The following is an 18,473-nucleotide window of genomic DNA, read 5'->3' as shown; positions in this document are numbered from 1 at the left end:
CTCATCCCCTAACACAGGAAGGAAGTACAGGGGTGAGTGAGCAGGGAAGTGAAGGGCAGAAGTAAAAGGGCTGCCATGCCTTTCCCCCGACATCAGCGGTAGGAACGTCTGAAAGTGAGGGTTGGGGTCAAATTGGAAACTTGAAGAGAATAAAATTTTAAGAACCTTTGTACTGAAAGAATTAATTAATTGATTTTTAAAAACGATAAAATATCTGAGACTTTTCCTGTTATTCCAAGGTACAGAACATAGGCTGATGCTCATGGGTTTTACCATAAATCGTTTCCCGAAGTGTGATCCACATACCAGAGGGCACACTACACGGTGGCACACAAAATAGTACTGGGACGACTTGTTAGCTTTTTAAGCAGGCTCCAAGCCCGGTGTGGAGCCCAGTGCAGGCCTTGAACTCATGACCCTGAGATTAAGACCTGAGCTGAGATCAAGAGTCTGACACTTAACCAACTGAGCCGCCTGGGCACCCCATAGGAGAACTTGTTTTATTCTAAAAGCTATGTATTTATTTTAGTGAGTATCAGAAGAAACATAATCAGTACATAAAACCCATGGTCCCCTACATATTTAACTCAAACATGAGTAAACTCACAGGGAAGGACGTGGGAGAAGGTGTAATCCGTACACGTGGGTGTAAGAGATGTGCTAACCTCAGAGACTTAGAAACCGTTCCGTTGGCTCATCCCAGTCAGCTGGTAACCCTGACCAGTGATCCCAGGTCACGCCGCCATTGACATTTCCCCTCCAGCCTCCGTGCCCCCCACAGCCTAGTCAGACAGGGTCTGTATTAGCTTCACGGGGTCAGGACACCTGGTCTTTCTGCAGCTCTCACCGGCAGAACAGGGCACAGTACGATCCCCAGAAAAGCCGGATAATTTTGAACATGACAGTGGCACCATGATGTCTTCTTGAAAGCACCAAACACAACCTGCCTTATTTTATTTCTGTTTTACTGTGAGAAGAATTTTTTTGAAGCTGTTGGCAACACGTACAGAAAATAGACCAATTTTCTCCCTTAGAACTGTTGGCCCAGATCTATACAAAATATATAAAAACTCAAAGGCAAGCAGAAAGAGAAGCCCCCTGGAAAAGCCCAGTCTGATCCTTGCATTTTCTGCCTCTGTGGCTTTATGTGTTCCCAGTGCCCCACAAGCACATCTCCGAGTGGTGCCTCTGCATCGGTCCCCGCCTGTCCCATGGATGAAGGCTGGGGCAGTGTGACACCCCCGCTCCCGCTGCCTCTCATGGTTGCCTCAGCCTCGACGGTCACCCACACCTCACTCGGCTTTCTGTCTCCCTCACGTGGTAGCTTGCTGGTACCTACCTGCTCTTTCTCTTTGTCTGAGGAAGGCCTACCTGAGGTAGTCCCCCGCCACTGTGCGTAAGGCAAGCCCTCAGCTATGTACCAAGTAATTCTGGAATCATGTCAGTTCTGGGGCTAACATTCAGTTCAGCTCCCGTGTGCCCTTGAATTGATCCAGACTGAGCAATGGCGCTCACCCTGACGCGAGGCTGCTGGGGACTTGCCTCGAGGTCTTATGGCCATGATGTCCTGGAACCAGTTCTGGTGGCTAAGGCAGTGGCCTTGTTGGGAACTGCTGAATCCCAGGAATTTCAGGTTTCCTAACTGTAACACTTGACTTTGAGAAATCTAGAGAAATGTTCCTCAGACATTTCTTAGCAGTAAGATTTTCTACATACCTACGTAAAAGTGTTCAGAGAGCAGTAATTACCAATGCTGCACACCAGCTGGTTTGTATTTGTTTGTGTTAATGCTAAGCCTGACCCACATTTTTAAAAAGATTTTATTTATTCATTTGAGAGTGAGAGAATGAGCAGGGGGACAGGGAGAAGCAGGTTCCCCACTGAGCCAGGAGTCCAACCTGGGGCTCTATCGCAGGACCCTGAGATCATGACCTGAGCCAAAGGCAGAGGCTTCACCCACTGAGTCACCCAGGTGCCCGCCAACCCACTTTTTTTTTTTTTTTTTTTTTAAGATTTATTTGAGAGGGCGCCTGGGTGGCTCAGTGGGTTAAGCCGCTGCCTTCAGCTCAGGTCATGATCTCAGGGTCCTGGGATCGAGTCCCGCGTCGGGCTCTCTGCTCAGCAGGGAGTCTGCTTCCTCCTCTCTCTCTCTCTGCCTGCCTCTCTGCCTACTTGTGATCTCTGTCAAATAAATAAATAAAATCTTTTTAAAAAAATGTATTTGAGAAAGAGCACACAAGACAGGTGTTGGAGCAGTGGGAGAAGGAGAAGCAGATTCCCCACTGAGCAGGGAGCCTGACTCAGGGCTGGATCCCAGGACCCTGAGATCATGACCTGAGCTGAAAGGAAGCAGATGCTTAACCGACTTAGCCTCTGAGATGCTCTTTTTTTTTTTTTTTTAAGATTTTATTTATTTATTTGAGAGAGTGAGGGAAAGGGAAAGAGAGAGCGTGCCTAACCCACATTTTTAAAAACAAAATTGATGGACGGATCCACAGATGGCTTATGACCTGCAATTTGGAAAACACTGGTCTCAGGCATGTGATTGATTTAATCACATCTGTCCCTCGGCTGGTTGATTTAATCAATCAAATATCTTTGATATCTCGAAGATCACTATCGAGAAAATGTCCCGCAGCGAAGAGAACCACACAGGTTCTCCACAAGTTCAGAACAGTCCTCCTCTCTCTAAAACCCCTTCCTCTGTCATTGATTTGGAAGAGAAGCGCGGACCCCCGTGAGATGGCAGGGGCATGGCTCCCTGCGGCTCTGGGGGAGCGGGCGGCGAGGCCGGCCTTCGGCAGGTGGGCGCCGCTCTGCGGACCATCGGTTACTCTGGAAAGCTGCGTGGCTCTTTCGAGGCTCTATTTGAAACCCAGCACATCTGCTGATAATTGTCTGTTTCCTACAAAGAAGACGAAAGGGCTGTTTTGAACCTGTGCCCTGTCTTCCCATAGGGTGTGCGGACCTCCAGAGCCTGGACACCATGCAGCCGGGGGAGAGGAAGAGGCAGGGCTACATCCACGAGCTGATCCGGACGGAGGAGCGGTACGTGGACGACCTGCAGCTCGTCGTGGAGGTGAGGCCTGTGTTCCCTGTCGGGGCCGACTCCCGTTCCCAGTGACCCCCAAGCCAGCAACAGCCGCTACAGCAGCACTTAAAAATGGTCTGTGTTTGAGTAGACAAAGTAAGACTTGTTTCTGTGGCTCCTCGTTCTCACCAAATGTTTCAAGGCCCTCGGGATGAGAAGCCCAGTTAAATAAAGAAGCCCTCGAAGAGAACACATGTCCCCAGCGGGCCCAGCAGGTGCCTGGCCGTGACCTCGCTGGAGGTGTGGCGGGGAAGCTGCACCCTTCTCCATCGGCCCCCAGAAAGGCCCGCCCTCGCACCATCCTCCAGCCCGCGTGCAAGCTGGGGCTTGCGACCCGCACACTTGTTCTGCTCACAAGTACACTCTGCCACGCTGCTAGTGGGTAACGTCTCTCTTGCCCGCGAGGCTGAGCCCCTGACAGCAGGGACATGTATCCTTCATCCTGTGTCCCCAACACTCAGTCTGGCCCTTTACAGGCCTTCCGGTCGGCCCTGAATGAATTATGTGTGTTTATGTCTACACTTCTCTGACCTGGAAGGATGGCGAGAAGAACAGCCCATCTTGTCATTGACCCCTCCGAGCCTCCCCCCGCCGCTGGCAGGTCGCAGTGCTGGGAGGTTGCCAATGGCCGGGGAAGCACCTGTCGGACACCGGCGTGGAGCGTGCACGGGGCCGCACGCCTCCCCCACTCAGACCCGTCACTTCCCCGTGGGTTATTCCCACTCTGCCCGCCTGCCCGGGCTGAGGAGCAGGGGCTCACGTCGGGGGCAGGGACGTAGAGTGAGAGCACGGTTCGCAGGCCAGGTGGGCTCATCGCCATCCCCACGGAGGCTCTCAGAGGGTCCGACCGTCCTCTGCTTCCCTCCCGGAGGCAGGTGAATGGGACGAATGTTCATCAGCGGGTGAGAGAACAGACCAGCAGGTGCCTTTCCGGCCTTCCGGCGCCTCGGAGCAGACCCACCACCTTGCCAGGGCGCGCTCCGGTCCGAGGATGCTGACATCCTCGCTCCAGTCTTGGAACGACGAAGGTTCAGAGACGTCCGCTTCATAGCACTGTTACCTGAATCCTTCGAGCCCGTGCTCAGCACAACTCGGTAAATCGACACTCACCGAAGACCTGCCGCGGGCAGAAAGCTCTGTGCTGGAGAGCAGAGGGGAAGGAGAAAGTTCCCGCCCTCAGGAGTTCACAGTCACAAGGACAAAAGACAGAAAGACGGCGGCAGAACAGAGAGGTGGGAGCCAGGAGAGGGCTGACCACCCCTGCCACAGAGGAGAGTCAGGACAGACCAGAAGGACAAGGACAAGTGTGCCTGGAAGAGGAAGAAGGAGTGGGAAGGCTGTGCCCAGGAGCTAGGGTCCTGCGGGTGGTCCCACGTGGCGTGTCCAGGCCTCCGGGGGCCAGGCGGGTGAAGCTGGCAGGGGCAGGCCGTGCGGGCGTGGTGAGCCTTCAGAAGGAGTCTGCGCCTTATCCCAGGGCCGACGAGCGCCTTTAGGAGGCTGACATGTCGTATCTTGGAAAGATCACACACGAGAAGGTTGTCTCGGGTAACTTCACGGTTTCCAAAGACTTTAGACCAGTCACTTGCTGGGAATCCCAGTTGTTCAGTGGAAACCAGCTCAGAATCAAAAAGACTGGTGTTTTTGTTCTGGCTCCTTCGTGGTCTAGGTTTGTGACCTTGAGCAGATCCCTCTCTCAGCCTTTCTTTCCCCATGAGTGCCCCGGGAAAAGCAACAGCTGAGGGGCGCCTGGGTGGCTCTGTCAGCTAAGGGACCGGATCTGGATTTCAGCTCAGGTCATGATCTCGGGACCTTGAGATCAATCCCCACTTCAGGCTCCATGCTCCGTGCAGAGTCTGCCTAGAATTCTCTTGCTCCGAACCTTCTCCAACTCACTCTGTCTAAAAAACAAATAAATATATCTTTAAAAACAAATAATAATAATAATAATAATAGCTGATTGGGCTTGACCTGCATCATCTGTGAAGTTCACTCAGAACCCACTCACAGCGTGTGCACACACGCACACAGGCGTGTGCAGATAAGTACCCATCAGCTTCGTAAATCCTCCGGTGTCATGGAAAATAGAGGGTCACATTTCCGCTCAGCCAGCCAGACTCTGAAGTCCGCATCTGCGTGGGGGCCATGTAAATCACCACTTTTTCTGTTGCTGACCCTCTCACAGACCGCTTCTGGGACTCTGGGATGCCCAGCCCCTCAATTCTGCAGCTTTCACGGGGTGCAGGTACTTTATGCACATGGTTTCATTGAACCTGCTTCATCTCCCTAGGAGGTAGGTAGGAGAAGCTCCTCTTATTGACGAGAGTACTGGCCTCAGTCCTTCTCAGAATTAGGCCTAATAAGGGGCACCTGGCTGGCTCGATCAGTGGAACATGTGATTCCTGATTTCAGGGTTGTGAGCGCAAGTCCCAAGTTGGGCATGGAGCCCACTTACCAAAAAAAAGAAAAAGAAGAAGAAGAATTAGCCCTAGTAAGAACCAGAGAGCAAACAATAGGGAAATTATGCAACTTAAAATTTAGCAATCAGGGCGCCTGGGTGGCTCAGTCAGCTGGGCATCTGGCCCTTGGTTTCAGCTCAGGTCATGATCTCAGGATGGTGACATTGAGCCCCAGGTCAGGCTCCATGCTCAGCGGGGAGTCTGCTTGAGATTCTCTCTCTCCTTCTCCCCCTCAACTCCCCATGCTTGTACTCTCTCTCTCAAATAAATAAAATAAAATTTAGCAATCAACTCAGTGTTATATATATGTGACAAATCACGAAATTCTGCTCCTGAAACCAGTATTACACTCTATGTTAACTAACTAGAATTTAAATTAAAATTTGGGGGAAAATTTAGCAATCATAAGTAGGTTTATTTAAAAACATCATGATCATATTAGTTTCAATATGTGAAGTTATTGTTTGATTTAGACCACATAGCCTGTGTATTCACACCCCAGCTAACATTTCTTTTGTGTCTTGAATTTAGGTTTTTCAGAAACGGATGGTGGAGTCAGGCTTTCTCACTGAAGGAGAAATGGCCTTAATCTTTGTAAACTGGAAGGAGCTCATCATGTGTAACACGAAGCTGCTGAAGTGAGTTGCGAGCAGCTCCCGCCCCGGCAGTGGACGCCCCCAGCCCCCAGGACCAGGACGTCCTCACTTGACTCCCCACAGGGCTGTTTCGCAAAGGAACTTTTAATTGTTCTCTGCTCCCTCAAGCTTTTTATTTTATTGTCATTTTATGAAATGCCCCGTAACTGTAAAATACATAATTCTTGAAGTTGAGAAATACAACAAAGAAAAAATTTGGATAAAGAAAAATTAAATCATAAAATAATATATTAACATAGGATTTCAAAATTTGCTTGACTCTAGTTAGAGTAGGAGAGAAGCTGTAGCTCCTGCCCCAGGCATCCTGGCTGGTCCGGCAGTCTTCTCAGTCCCTGTGTGAGAAATTCCATTCCTTGGGGTGACTTCCCATCCCCCTCACCTGTGAGGACGGACTCCAGGGCGCAGGGGACTCAGCACGCCCAGCCCTTGCTGCATCTCTGCCCTCCTCAGGGCACAGCAGCTCTCCTGAGGACAGTGCTCACCTCTCCCTCCACGCCTGGCCTCTGTGGGCTCCTGCTCCCTTTGTCCCCTTCTTCTTGGTTCAGCTGAGAACACATTAGAATTTCTCTAAAGGAACTTTGCTAAGAACCAAAAATGAGTCCAAAGCAATTCCAAGGACCTAGAAATAGCCCCGTGTACAGACTTCCGTTTTCTTACTCTTCTTTGCTAACGTTTTACCCAGGTTGGCTTGGCCAGCAGCACGTAGGCCCCCGCTGCCGCCTCCTTCTGACTCTCCCCTCACAGTGCCAGGTGTTTAGGTAACTCACTGGTTCTCATTTCCTTAGTCTCCCATGATATATTCATCCTTTATTTGCTGACGAAGTTCGCTAGAAACTGACCATGGGAGTGTGTTGGTTGCAGGGCCTTGCGGGTCCGGAAGAAGACGGGAGGAGAGAAGATGCCGGTGCAGATGATCGGGGACATCGTGGCCGCTGAGCTGTCCCACATGCAGGCTTACATCCGGTTCTGTAGCTGTCAGCTGAACGGAGCAGCTCTGTTACAGCAGAAGACGGACGAAGACACGGACTTCAAGGAATTTTTAAAGGTAACTCCATTCTGGGATCGTGGGCAGGCCACCTCGTTCTGAGCCTGGAGGCAGGCTGCACCGTCCGGGGGCTGGGGAAGGGCACCCCCCCACCCCAACTTTCCAGAGGAAACACCAATATGGCAAAAAATGTTTTGAGTGTTGGTGTTACCGTCCATGTAGAATTGACTTTTCTTGCCACTGGGACCATGTTGTTGCCCATCTATTAGCAGAGTGTTATTTAAGCCTATTAAATCAGCTACTTTATACCCCCAAAATATCCAGAATGTCACTTTATTAAATTTATATTAAATTTGTGAACTATACCCATCTTATTCCCAAAAAAGCATAAAATAGTTTACTCAAATATATCAAAAGCAACAAGATAAAATGTCAGTGGATGCATACAGTGGGACCAAAGGAAACGAGAGGAGAAGGGCGACACTGGACTTAGGACGCTGCTTAAACACTCACGTGTGACTCTGTCCATGTGCTCCACGTGTGCCCCCATGTCCCCAAAAAGTCCAGAAGCCAATGAGAGAACACATTTAGCTCTGTGGTGCCATGGTCGTAAATTAAAAACAAAGCCTTGGTGCGCAGTCACGCTAGAAGGGCCGTCAGAGACCGCCGTGGGTAGCGTAAGGGGTCAGCGACAGCCTCCCAGAGATCCAGCAGCGAGATGCCCGGCGGGTACCGCAGCCCAGCCCGGTGTGCCAACGCGAACGCATCTTCGCCCGTGTTGGGCAACACACACTCTTCCCACACATGTTAAAGTGGTGACAGAAATGAGAGTCACATCTGCTGCTTCCTTTTCTACATGTCTTCCTGTTTTTTGGTTTCTGAAATACTGCATATTGGGGTCTGTTACAGCCACAGTGCCTGAAGGGAGAATGTATCGTTTTAATACCTTCATTATCAAAAAAGAATGGAAAAAATAATTAAGCATAGAATATAAGATATTTAGGCAGAGGATAAAAATTCCAACAAAAGATGGAGTAAGTGGGGCGCCTGGGTGGCTCAGTGGTTTGGGCTGCTGCCTTCGGCTCGGGTCATGATCTCAGAGTCCTGGGATCGAGCCCCGCATCGGGCTCTCTGCTCCGCAGGGAGCCTGCTTCCCTCTCTCTCTCTCTCTCTCTCTCTCTCTCTCTCTGCCTGCCTCTCTGCCTACTTGTGATCTCTGTCAAATAAATAAATAAAATCTTTAAAAAAAAAAAAAAGATGGAGTAAGTAATAAAGATAAAAGTACAAATGATATCAATATATCTGAGAACAGGTACACTGAAAAGCACTAATAGAATATAACTGTGGGCCGCCTGGGTGGCTCCGTCGGTTAAGTGTCTGCCTTGAGCTCAGGTCATGATCTCGGGGTACCTGCCTAATGGGGAGTCTGCTTATCCCTTGCCCTCTCCCTCTGCCCGCCCCCTACTCATTCTGTCTCTCTCAAATAAATAAAATGTTAAAGAAAGAAAGAAAGACAAACCCGTCTAATTCACTGTATAAGGCAAAAGTGTTCCTGACCCCCAAAGCCTATATTTGCATTTATATTTAATTACAAAAATGAAAAAAAAGAGTTATAACCCAATATCTCTTATAAATATAATTGTTAAAATCTTAATTAAAATATCAGCAAATAGGAACGCCTGGATGGCTCAGTCCTTAAGTGTCTGCCTTTGGCTCAGGTCACGATCCCAGGGTCCTGGGACCGAGCCCCGCATCAGGCTCCCTGCTCAGTGGGAAGCCTGCTTCTCTCTCCCCCACTCCCCCTGCTTGTATTCCCTCTCTCACTGTCCCTCTCTGTGTCAAATAAATAAAGTCTTTAAAATAAAATAAAATAAAAATCAGTGAATAAAAATAAACCTTACATGAAAAGAAGAGTCTGTCATAACCAAGTAGAATCATCCCAGGAGGCCACATTGCATCATCCTAGAATAAAGCAGCCTTCAGAATCAGACGGCGGGGCGTGTGACCAAGGCAAGCTACTTAACATTTGGTGCCTTCGGACTCCAGTGTGTAACCCAGAGATGGGCAGTTACTACTTTTAAAGTACTTTCTAGCAGAGACCAGCCTGTATAAGCATTCAGTAAATGTTAATTATATTTACATTCCTTATGATGATCTCCGGGATGCAAAAATGATTCGACTTAGGTAAGGCCCTGAGGACTGACTCTTCATGAAGTTGGCAGTAAAGGTGGGAGGCACGGGCTTGCTTAAAAATGAACCAGAAGAAGCATACAAGGGAACCGAAATTACAGACACAAACACTGGTCAGAATAAGTAGATAAATGTGGGACTGTTGAGTGCATTTAAATGCTTTAAAATAATGAATAGTAGAATGAAGGATATTTAGGGGTGCCTCTCTGGCTTAATTGGTAGAGTTTGTGACTCTTGATTTCGGGGTTATGGGTTCAGGCCCCACATTGGGCACAAAGATTACTTAAAAATAAAAATCTTTATATAAAATAAATAAATAAATAAATAAATAAATAAAAATCTTTAAAAAGAAACTGGATCTTTACCATCTAAAGCATGAGTAAAAGATTTTTTAAATTTTCCAAATAGTAATAACAGCCACAGTATAAATAGGGTATCGGTGTCATCACAACTGTTAACAATAGTAAGAATAAATTTATAGTCTCATAATGAAAGGCATTGTGTTGATTACATTATATTAAAAACAAACTCTAACAATAATATTCATTCTAAATGTAACTGTTTAAAAAGTCTCAGATAATACAGAACAAAATACATCTTAGATATATCCCAGCCGGCTGGGAAGACAGCGGTCCGTGCTTCTGGAACAGTTTTAATATCTCATCGTGGCAAAAGTTAAATTATAATAAATGTGCTTTTCAGTCATTACCAATGGTCATTAAAAAAAGAAAAGGTCAAAAAAAAAAAAAAAGAAAAAAGAAAAGGTCACCCAAGAATACTAGCTACTTTATTCAGGTAAATATTAATAGGAGTAGAAGCAAAAAGCAAAAATGTTGGGGTACTTAGTTTCCTGGGGCTAACAGTCTACAAGGTCATGGAGACAACTCAAACGTGATCCCTCTCCCTGTCTTACCCAGTCCAGAGGTGGCTTTACGATAAAGGCGTCCACGGGTTATCGTGGGGCTCAAGAAGGATCACTGAAAAGAAGGGAGGGCGTCAAGGAAGGGGAGAGGCTGCCCAAGGGGAGGCATAATGTGAGTCTTCAGAAATGACTATGAACTAGGTGGAGAGAGAGAAGGCACAGTAGCCAAGTGCACTCATTACCTGGCACATCGTAGGTGCTCAATAAACGGTAGTGACTGTTTCGAACAAAGCAGAGACAATGGCAGGCAGAGGCAGGGGAAATCAAGAGCTATTTAGAAGACGAACTGGCGTGAAAGGGGACTCCCCGGCGTGTGGCGGGAAGGTGGATGGGTGCAGAGCGGTGCAGCAGCTCAGGGACGGAGGTGGAAGAGAAGGCTTTCGGGAAAGAAGGTGAGGACTTCGGGGTGTGCCGAGGTGCTGAGTGGGAGGTCCCGGTAGGAAGGAGAGTAAGGCGGCAAGCATGGAGCTCTGGAGAGGGTCTGGGTGACGCTCGGGACTTCGCTGCACGGAGCCTCGGGCAGCACCATCACTTAAGAGCTGGGAGAGGAGAGGAAGGAAGTGGGGATCGGGAAAGAGCCGGCTGGGAAGACAGCGGTCCGTGCTTCCGGAAGCAGAGGAGGGAGACACGGCACAGCCACAGATCCATGTGAGAAAGAAATGAAAGCTTCTGCTGGGTTGAGCATCAGGGGTAGGAAGTTTGACCTCCCCTCGGAGGTCTGTTCATCTGAGACATACCATTTTTAAATCCTGAGTCTTTAAGAGAAATGAGAAATCTACAAAGTGCTCAACATCAGGAGTACAGTCGGTGCTTCCTTTGTTTTCCTCAAAGGCTCATGAGCCTCTCCATTCTTTGCAGAAGCTGGCGTCCGACCCTCGCTGTAAGGGGATGCCCCTGTCCAGCTTCCTGCTGAAGCCCATGCAGAGGATCACCCGCTACCCTCTTCTCATCAGAAGCGTGAGTGCCCTGGTGGGGACGGAGCGGCGGCCCGCAGAGGGCCATGGAGGCCCTAGCCAGGGAGCCCGGGAGAGCGCCAGCCTCCCCGGCCACACGGTCCGATGGGCCGGGCCATGTGTGCGCACATGAGTGCACACGGGCATCCGGATTAGGCAAATACAGGTCAACCGGGGTCACGGGAGTAACCTGCGCCCCCTCCCCTAGGAAACTCCGCTGGCCTCTCAGAGTCAGGAGTGTGTTTTTCTAGGCAGGGCGGTCGCCCTCTAGGTCTGCAGCTACGGAGCCTGTCTTGAGTCCAGACAGAGTCCTCTGCTAGTACAACCCTGGACTCCAGTCTTTCGGGTGAGGGCAGAATTCTTCTCCCAGCTGAACACCTGTACCTGGATGGTCTCCCGAGCCACCGACTCAGCACAGCCTCACCCGGGCTCACCACCATCCCCGCGCCGTGCCCACCTCAACTTGCTAACTCGACAGTCCTAAAAGCCATCCATCTTTTAACAGAAACTAGGTGGCCCTCTTGAGCCAGTATGCCTTCTGAGAAGCATCTTTCCATAAGTTATCATGGATGCTATTTTAATCATCTTACAAAGGAAAACAGCCGAAGTAGTGTAAGACTTGCTTTTACGGATTATCCCTTGACCGTTGGTCTCTAAGCCGCGCTGGCTCGGTGTGGACCTCGTGCCACAGTGATGATACCAAGCTGACCCCTTAATACAGTCATCCGCAGGCCCTCAGCTGAAATAGTGTGAGCCGGATGGGTCTCAAAATTCAGAATGTAATTCAAATACTGTCTCTTATATGACATCACAACAAAGCCTGGCCATCACCTTTAACCAAACACAGTTGTATTCCTACAGTGACGTACGTGAGTCATCACTTCCGAGTAGAATAAATAAAGGCCTCTCTTCCGGCTAGGTCAGGTTTTGTCACCAAATGAATATTGGAAAACATGTTAGACTTTCGGGGCTTTGTCCCATTTTGGAGCTGTAGACAGAGGACTGTGGTCCCACCGTGACCAGAGTCTGGTCAGGAGGCATCTGCTGCGGGGGCCACACAGGGGGATGCGCCTCTGTTCTTTTGCATTTGTGACATTAGTTTGAAGGCACTTCGGAATGAACTGAACATGTTTCCTACTAGGGGATGACATGATTTTATTGTATTTTTCCCGTAGCAGAGGATTCATTGCTTTCTGCAGATTTTTTAAAAAGACCAGTGACCCCCAGAATGTTACACGTGATTGTCCTTCAGCAGGTTCACACCCAGGTCCCCTGGTGGGTTAAAGGCACTGGCTCAAGTGACTGGGGGCGGCAGGCAGGCCCCTTTCACACAGGTCCTATTGCTAAGACCCACCGAGAGCCCCTAGATGCCCACAGGTCTCAGGGCACTTGATCTGTGCAGCACTTGGCACAGCCTCTTTACCCAAGTCCCTGTCTCCCCGAACAGAGGAGCCGTGAGCTCCTCAAGGGCAGTTGTGCGGCCAGTGGCCCGCGCCCAGCACGTGCAGCAGCCAGCACGACGCCTGGGCGGGCGGGTACACTGCTCACCGGATGACGCGGCCCACTCTTTTCCAGATTCTGGAGAACACCCTGGAGAATCACGTAGACCACTCCTCCCTAAAGCTGGCTCTCGAGCGGGCAGAGGAGCTTTGCTCCCAAGTTAATGAAGGAGTTCGGGAAAAAGAAAATTCCGACCGGCTGGAGTGGATCCAGGCCCACGTTCAGTGTGACGGTCTCGCAGAGGTGAGCCCTGTGGGGCTAAGCTGGGGCCCCCTGGGCAGCCGCTGGGTGGGGAGCCAGAGCCCGTGAACAGTGTCTGCCTCAGCCCAGCCCCGGGACCCACCGTCCTGTCCCTTCTGGGGTGTCATTTCCCTTTCTTAGAAAGAGAACTTGGATCTTTTTGAGTTCCTTGAATCCAGCTGTTAAGATCCATATTCTGTGGCTCTGAGTGAGGCTTTTCACGATGCCACTCTGAACTCTGAAGAAAAATAAACACAAGGATCTTTTGTGTCAAGGTGGATGGTTCCAGCCACCTTCCCAACTACAAGATTCTACCACAGCACCTCAGGTCCGGGGCACTGGCTTCCCACGGGACATGGGGATGGCTTGTGCTGGCACTCACAAAGCGACAATTTCTCTTTAAGCAACTGATTTTCAACTCCCTCACCAACTGCCTGGGGCCCCGGAAGCTTCTGCACAGTGGAAAGTTATATAAGACCAAGAGCAATAAGGAGCTACATGGATTCCTCTTCAACGACTTTCTGCTCCTGACCTACATGGTCAAGCAGTTTGCTGTTTCCTCAGGCTCTGAGAAGCTTTTCAGCTCTAAGTCCAATGCCCAGTTCAAAATGTATAAAACGGTAAGTGTCATGTCCCTGGCCATGGCGTCAGGAGCGTAACGAGGTGTTTCCGCCACCTCGAAGACCTCCTTCCTGGCCTGAGCCTTCCTTGTCCCCATGCGACTCTCTTCCCCCGTCTCCAGATGGGTCACTCCCCCTTCGTCACATCCCAGGAAGGAAGGCCCAGTGTCGCGGGGCCCTCACTGCCCTCTGGCCGCTGATGGCCGGACTCCAGCTGTAGGCTCTGGCCTCCTCCCTGGCAAACTTGACATGTAGTCCCCCCGCCACCCCCATCCACGTTCAGCATCAGGTCTCTGTGAAACTGAAGCGGGAGCAGAGTGCTGAGTGACCCTGACCCGTGGGCACTCGGAGCTCCTGTCCCCAGTTCAGGAATCTCTGATCTGCCCAACATGCTTCTTCCACAAAATGGACCCTGTCTCTTTTTCCCTAAGTAGAAGGCTCGAGAAGCCAGCCTCTTCTCTGCTTCTCAGCAAGGCTCTTCAGGGGCACCGGGGTGGCTCAGTGGGTTAAAGCCTCTGCCTTCGGCTCAGGTCATAATCTCAGGGTCCTGGGATCAAGCCCCACATCGGGCTCTTTGCTCAGCGGGGAGCCTGCTTCCCTTCCTCTCTCTCTCTGCCTGGTTGTGATCTCTATCAAATAAATAAAATCTTTAAAAAAAAAAAAAAAAAGGCTCTTCGGAACAGACAGCGCTCTCTGGAAACATAGGCAGGTGGAGGGTTCTGGCCCATCTCACAGCCTCTGTTTCGGCCCTAACTCTTTCAGCCCATTTTCCTGAATGAAGTCTTGGTGAAACTGCCCACAGACCCTTCCAGCGATGAGCCCGTCTTCCACATTTCTCACATTGACCGGGTCTACACCCTCCGAACAGACAACATTAACGAGAGGTCAGTCCGTCCTGACCACCTGGGACCTGCCTTGGAGCCTGGACGGCTCCCTCCCACTAGCCGCTGCAGACATGCTCCAGTGCTGCTCCTCCGGCACCCCAGGCTCCCCTGACCGGTCCCCCCAGCCCCGTCCCACCGGCCAGCCTCGGTGTGGACGTGCCGGCTTGCTGCCATCAGCTCAGCCTGTGTCCCTGCCTCACTCTCTCCTCAAGATCTTCCAAAACGGGAGATCCGGCACCTTGCTTCCTGCTAAAATCCCTCGTGCGGCAGGCCCGGCTCCTTCACTGTGTGTCTCAGCCCGGCCCCATCCCTCCACCCCCCAGGATGTCTGCCCGCCTGGTGTGGAGCGCCGCGCTCCTGCTCTCGGCCCGGCCAGCCACCATCCTCCACGGCCACGGCTGTGATGGCAGACGGGGGCCCGCCCCCTCCTCTGTGCGCCCGCTTCTTTGCTTTCAGGTCGAATGTCCCTCTGTCGTGCTGAATTGCCACTGTGGTGGCGCCCTGCGTCTCCCTCTGGGTGCCAGCACCCTGCCGGTGCCTGGTGTTCTCTAAGCGGTAGCTGCCCACAAATCCCCAGCTTGATCTTCAAGTAGCGAACGAGCCTTTCGGTTGAGCTAACACTCGGCCTGTGATGGGAAACTTGTCAAAGCCGAGGGCGGCGCAGGAGGGCCGAGTGAGGGCCGAGCTTTGGTGCTCCTGGCCGAGCCCCGGAGGCGTGCGGGAAAGCCAACCCTACGGCTGTGCTCTGCCTCTCCAGGACTGCCTGGGTCCAGAAGATCAAGGCGGCCTCTGAGCAGTACATCGACACAGAAAAGAAGAAACGGGAAAAAGCTTATCAAGGTACTTGGTGGTGCCCTGGAGGGTTGGAAGCAGCTGCCAGGGGACCCCGGGGAGGGGGACAGGCCCCACCCTCAGGACACAAGCTGCTGCTCCTGCAGAGGGGACTAAACAGCGACAGCCTGAAGGACAGACTTGCTGGGGGACCAGGCAGTTGTGATCCCGTTGGCTGCTGCTGCCCTCGGGGCCTCCCTGAACCCCCTACCCACCACACAGATGGGGGCATCCCATGCCAGCCCTGAGACCTCGCTTCTCTTGTGGCAAAGGAAGAAGGTCCTTTGCACAACCAAGCCCACAACCAAGTCCGTTTTGCTTCAGCCAGCGTCACGTCCGCGGCCTGCCTGCCTTCAGCCCCGCGCCTCCTCTCTCTCCGGGCGCCTGCCCCAGCCCCGTCCACGTCCCCCCGTCCGCCTCCACACCCGGGCCCAGATCCCAGGGCTCTCCTCCCCCTCACACGCCGTTCGCCCCACTTGCTGTCCCCGTCGTGTGCAGATGGCTCCCTCACGGGACACCAGTGACCTAACCCATGGCTTCACTCACTCTGAGGTCCTCCCTGCACCCGACGGCAGGAAGTCAGAGCGGCTCCTCTCGTTCTACCCGGAGCCGCCCTCGCCTAAGCTTCTCTGTCCCTCTGCTGTTTCATAAAGTCATGCTGGGCTGCTTCCCCGAGCCCACGCTCCGGACACACCGCGACCTCTCCGGCCGCCTGCTGGGCTTCGCACCCCGGCATCTCCCGGGAAGCCCCGGGAATGGCAGTGGTGTCCCCGCCACCCACACTGCAGGCACGCTCTCAGCCCGCATGCTCCCCTACTCAGAGGCCACGTCGCGCACCTTCTATCATTCTCTTCCCTCGTCCTGGTCCTTCCCCGGTGGCGGAGCCCAGTTAAGACCCTCTAACCTCCACCCTGGCACAAGGCCCCCCATTGCCCGTCCCTATCATTTCCAGAGCATTCTTCTTACAGGACTTAATCTCCTTGCTAAGCGTCTTCCCTGTTGCCTCCCAAATTAAGGGTAATGTCCTATCCCAGACTCAGGGCAGAGCCCCACCTCTTTCCCTCTGCCTCGCCCCCACCACTGCCTGACCGAACCACCCTCCTCGGAAGCCCTGCCCGTGCCCGCCCCCAGGCCTCCCCTGTCCAGGCCTCCCCGTCACGTTCCCCTGCTGTAGCTGCAACTCTGTTTTTTTTATTCAGGTTCCCCTTATTTTGTTATATCTCTTGAAAGGTATGTGCATATTGGCTCTTGCTGATTGAATCTTGTTTTAATGTTACTTCAAATGCTTGCTATTGAAGAATCAACGACTGAATGATCTGTAAAGCATATAACGATCTCTTAATTGGTCAAAGACATAAATCGGTTTTTCTGTTAGTTTTGCTTAACATCAATATCTCTACATACTGTTACGCATTTTCTCTATGTTCAATTCTTTAGACATTTATTACTTACTCTGTGCCAAGCTCTGTGCTAGTCCTAACTGGGCCTTCAAAGATGAGTATGGCCCAGCCCTGTCTTTAAGGGGAACGGAGTGTAAGTGCCACGCTGGAGAGGTTGGCATGGCGGATGGGAACCCCTTGTCGTAAAGTTTTACACGCCCTAAGTTTTGAAAAATCAATAGCTCACAAGCAGCCTTTTGTTCATTTTTAAATGCTTGAGAGCAAAACCTGCTTAACTTCATATTTACCAAGATAACCCCGAGTTCCCAGACTCATTCCCCTCCATATGAAAGGGTTTTGAGTACATCCTCAAAATAGAGCAAGGTCTTAAGCTGAAGTGTTTACATGTGACGGAATGACAGTGGGTGGCTAATAGCCTTTGGTACCTGGTAGTGACTTTTTTTTTACCTTGCCATTGACAGCCTCTGTGACGGGGGCGGTCACAGTCCTTTGTCAGACTCGGTTGTCCTGTGTGGAGATGGCAGTTCTCAGCTACCAGATCGCGGAATTGTGCAGTTTAAATAATAAAACTTTTGTAGAGGTCTAGCACTGTGCCTGACACAAAGTATCCAATAAATGTTAGCTGCTTTTAAGTGCTGAACAGATAGAATGTATTATTTTATTACTGTGACCATCGCTAGGCAACAGAGCGTTACTACGAGGCTGCATAAACACGAGCTCTGCAGCGGCCTCTCCTGGAGAGGAAGTTGCGGGACGCGCAGAAGCTGGGGATAACGGGCGCGCAGGGGGCAGAGATGGGGGTCCAGATGGGCCGTGTGCATCCTCAAGGCCGGGTAGGATGCAGACAAGCAGGGAGCACGGACAAGGCGCCCCAGCAGGGACACAGCCTGGGCAAAGGCAGAGCAGCCAGACGCTGGTCGGCCAGGCCCAGCACCGTGGCAGGGGCCGCAGGGGAGTGTTAGGTCATCTAGAGCTCCGTGTCCTCCGTGCGTTACCTGCACGCTTGGAGAAGAAATTAACTGGGCTTTCCTCCTCTTTTGTAGCTCGCTCGCAAAAGACTTCAGGCATCGGGCGTCTGATGGTGCAGGTCATCGAAGCTACAGAATTAAAAGCCTGTAAACCAAATGGTAAATGCTGCATCCTGTTTAACAGATGTGGTAACTGCTCTATTCTTTGCTGGTGACTCTTCTGAACGTTGACTAATGGGACACTTTTAAAAAATCACTAAAATGGTTGTTGGACCCATATTATCACCGGTGTGTTTTCCCAGTAAGTTCCAGTGCCTCCCTCCTCAGCGCTCCTGAACGGAAGCCACACGGACACTTGCCCGGGCTCATGAGAGGCAGCTGGACACGGGAGCCCGCACGGGGGCTCCAGGCTTGTGCTGCTGTCGGTACTGGGCACACGGAGACTGCTGGGCAGATCTGGGCCCCCAGGGTGACTCCTGATCTCGTGGTCTGGATCCTGCTTCTGCTCAAGGAAGGTGCTGTTGTCCTTTATTCTACCCACACATGCCACATGCGTCTTTGCTTTGTTTTTTGTTCAGGAAAGAGCAATCCATACTGTGAAATCAGCATGGGCTCCCAGAGCTATACCACCAGGACCCTGCCGGACACGCTCAATCCCAAGTGGAACTTTAACTGCCAGTTCTTTATTAAGGATCTCTACCAAGATGTGCTGTGTCTCACCATGTTTGACAGAGACCAGTTTTCACCGGATGGTACGGTATAACTCGACCAGGGAAC

General features: G+C 51.4%; 1 protein-coding gene across 11 annotated transcripts in view; it reads left to right on the top strand.

Moving 5' to 3' along the window:
- The window catches only part of ITSN2 (intersectin 2), a 140,648-nt gene that overhangs the window by 120,827 nt on the left and 1,348 nt on the right, over positions 1 to 18,473 (top strand). For 7 of the 11 annotated variants that reach the window (XM_082744988.1, XM_082744985.1, XM_082744977.1 and 4 more), the window contains 10 exons: positions 2,958 to 3,079; positions 6,079 to 6,185; positions 7,065 to 7,248; positions 11,159 to 11,257; positions 12,829 to 12,996; positions 13,398 to 13,613; positions 14,376 to 14,497; positions 15,255 to 15,337; positions 17,772 to 17,855; positions 18,275 to 18,448. In XM_082744988.1, coding sequence (XP_082601114.1) covers positions 2,958 to 3,079; positions 6,079 to 6,185; positions 7,065 to 7,248; positions 11,159 to 11,257; positions 12,829 to 12,996; positions 13,398 to 13,613; positions 14,376 to 14,497; positions 15,255 to 15,337; positions 17,772 to 17,855; positions 18,275 to 18,448 — 1,359 coding nt within the window. Of the gene's footprint in view, positions 1 to 2,957; positions 3,080 to 6,078; positions 6,186 to 6,885; positions 6,962 to 7,064; positions 7,249 to 11,158; positions 11,258 to 12,828; positions 12,997 to 13,397; positions 13,614 to 14,375; positions 14,498 to 15,254; positions 15,338 to 16,527; positions 16,559 to 17,771; positions 17,856 to 18,274; positions 18,449 to 18,473 lie in introns of all 11 variants that reach the window. The other 4 variants (XR_014315451.1, XR_014315452.1, XR_014315454.1 and 1 more) reach the window with 3 other exon arrangements.

This window comes from Mustela nivalis, assembly GCF_964662115.1.
Source record: "Mustela nivalis genome assembly, chromosome: 8".
In the NCBI taxonomy this organism is placed as follows: domain Eukaryota; kingdom Metazoa; phylum Chordata; class Mammalia; order Carnivora; family Mustelidae; genus Mustela; species Mustela nivalis.
Note: the sequence above shows the minus strand (reverse complement) of the source record. Positions and strands in the feature narration are given on the sequence as shown.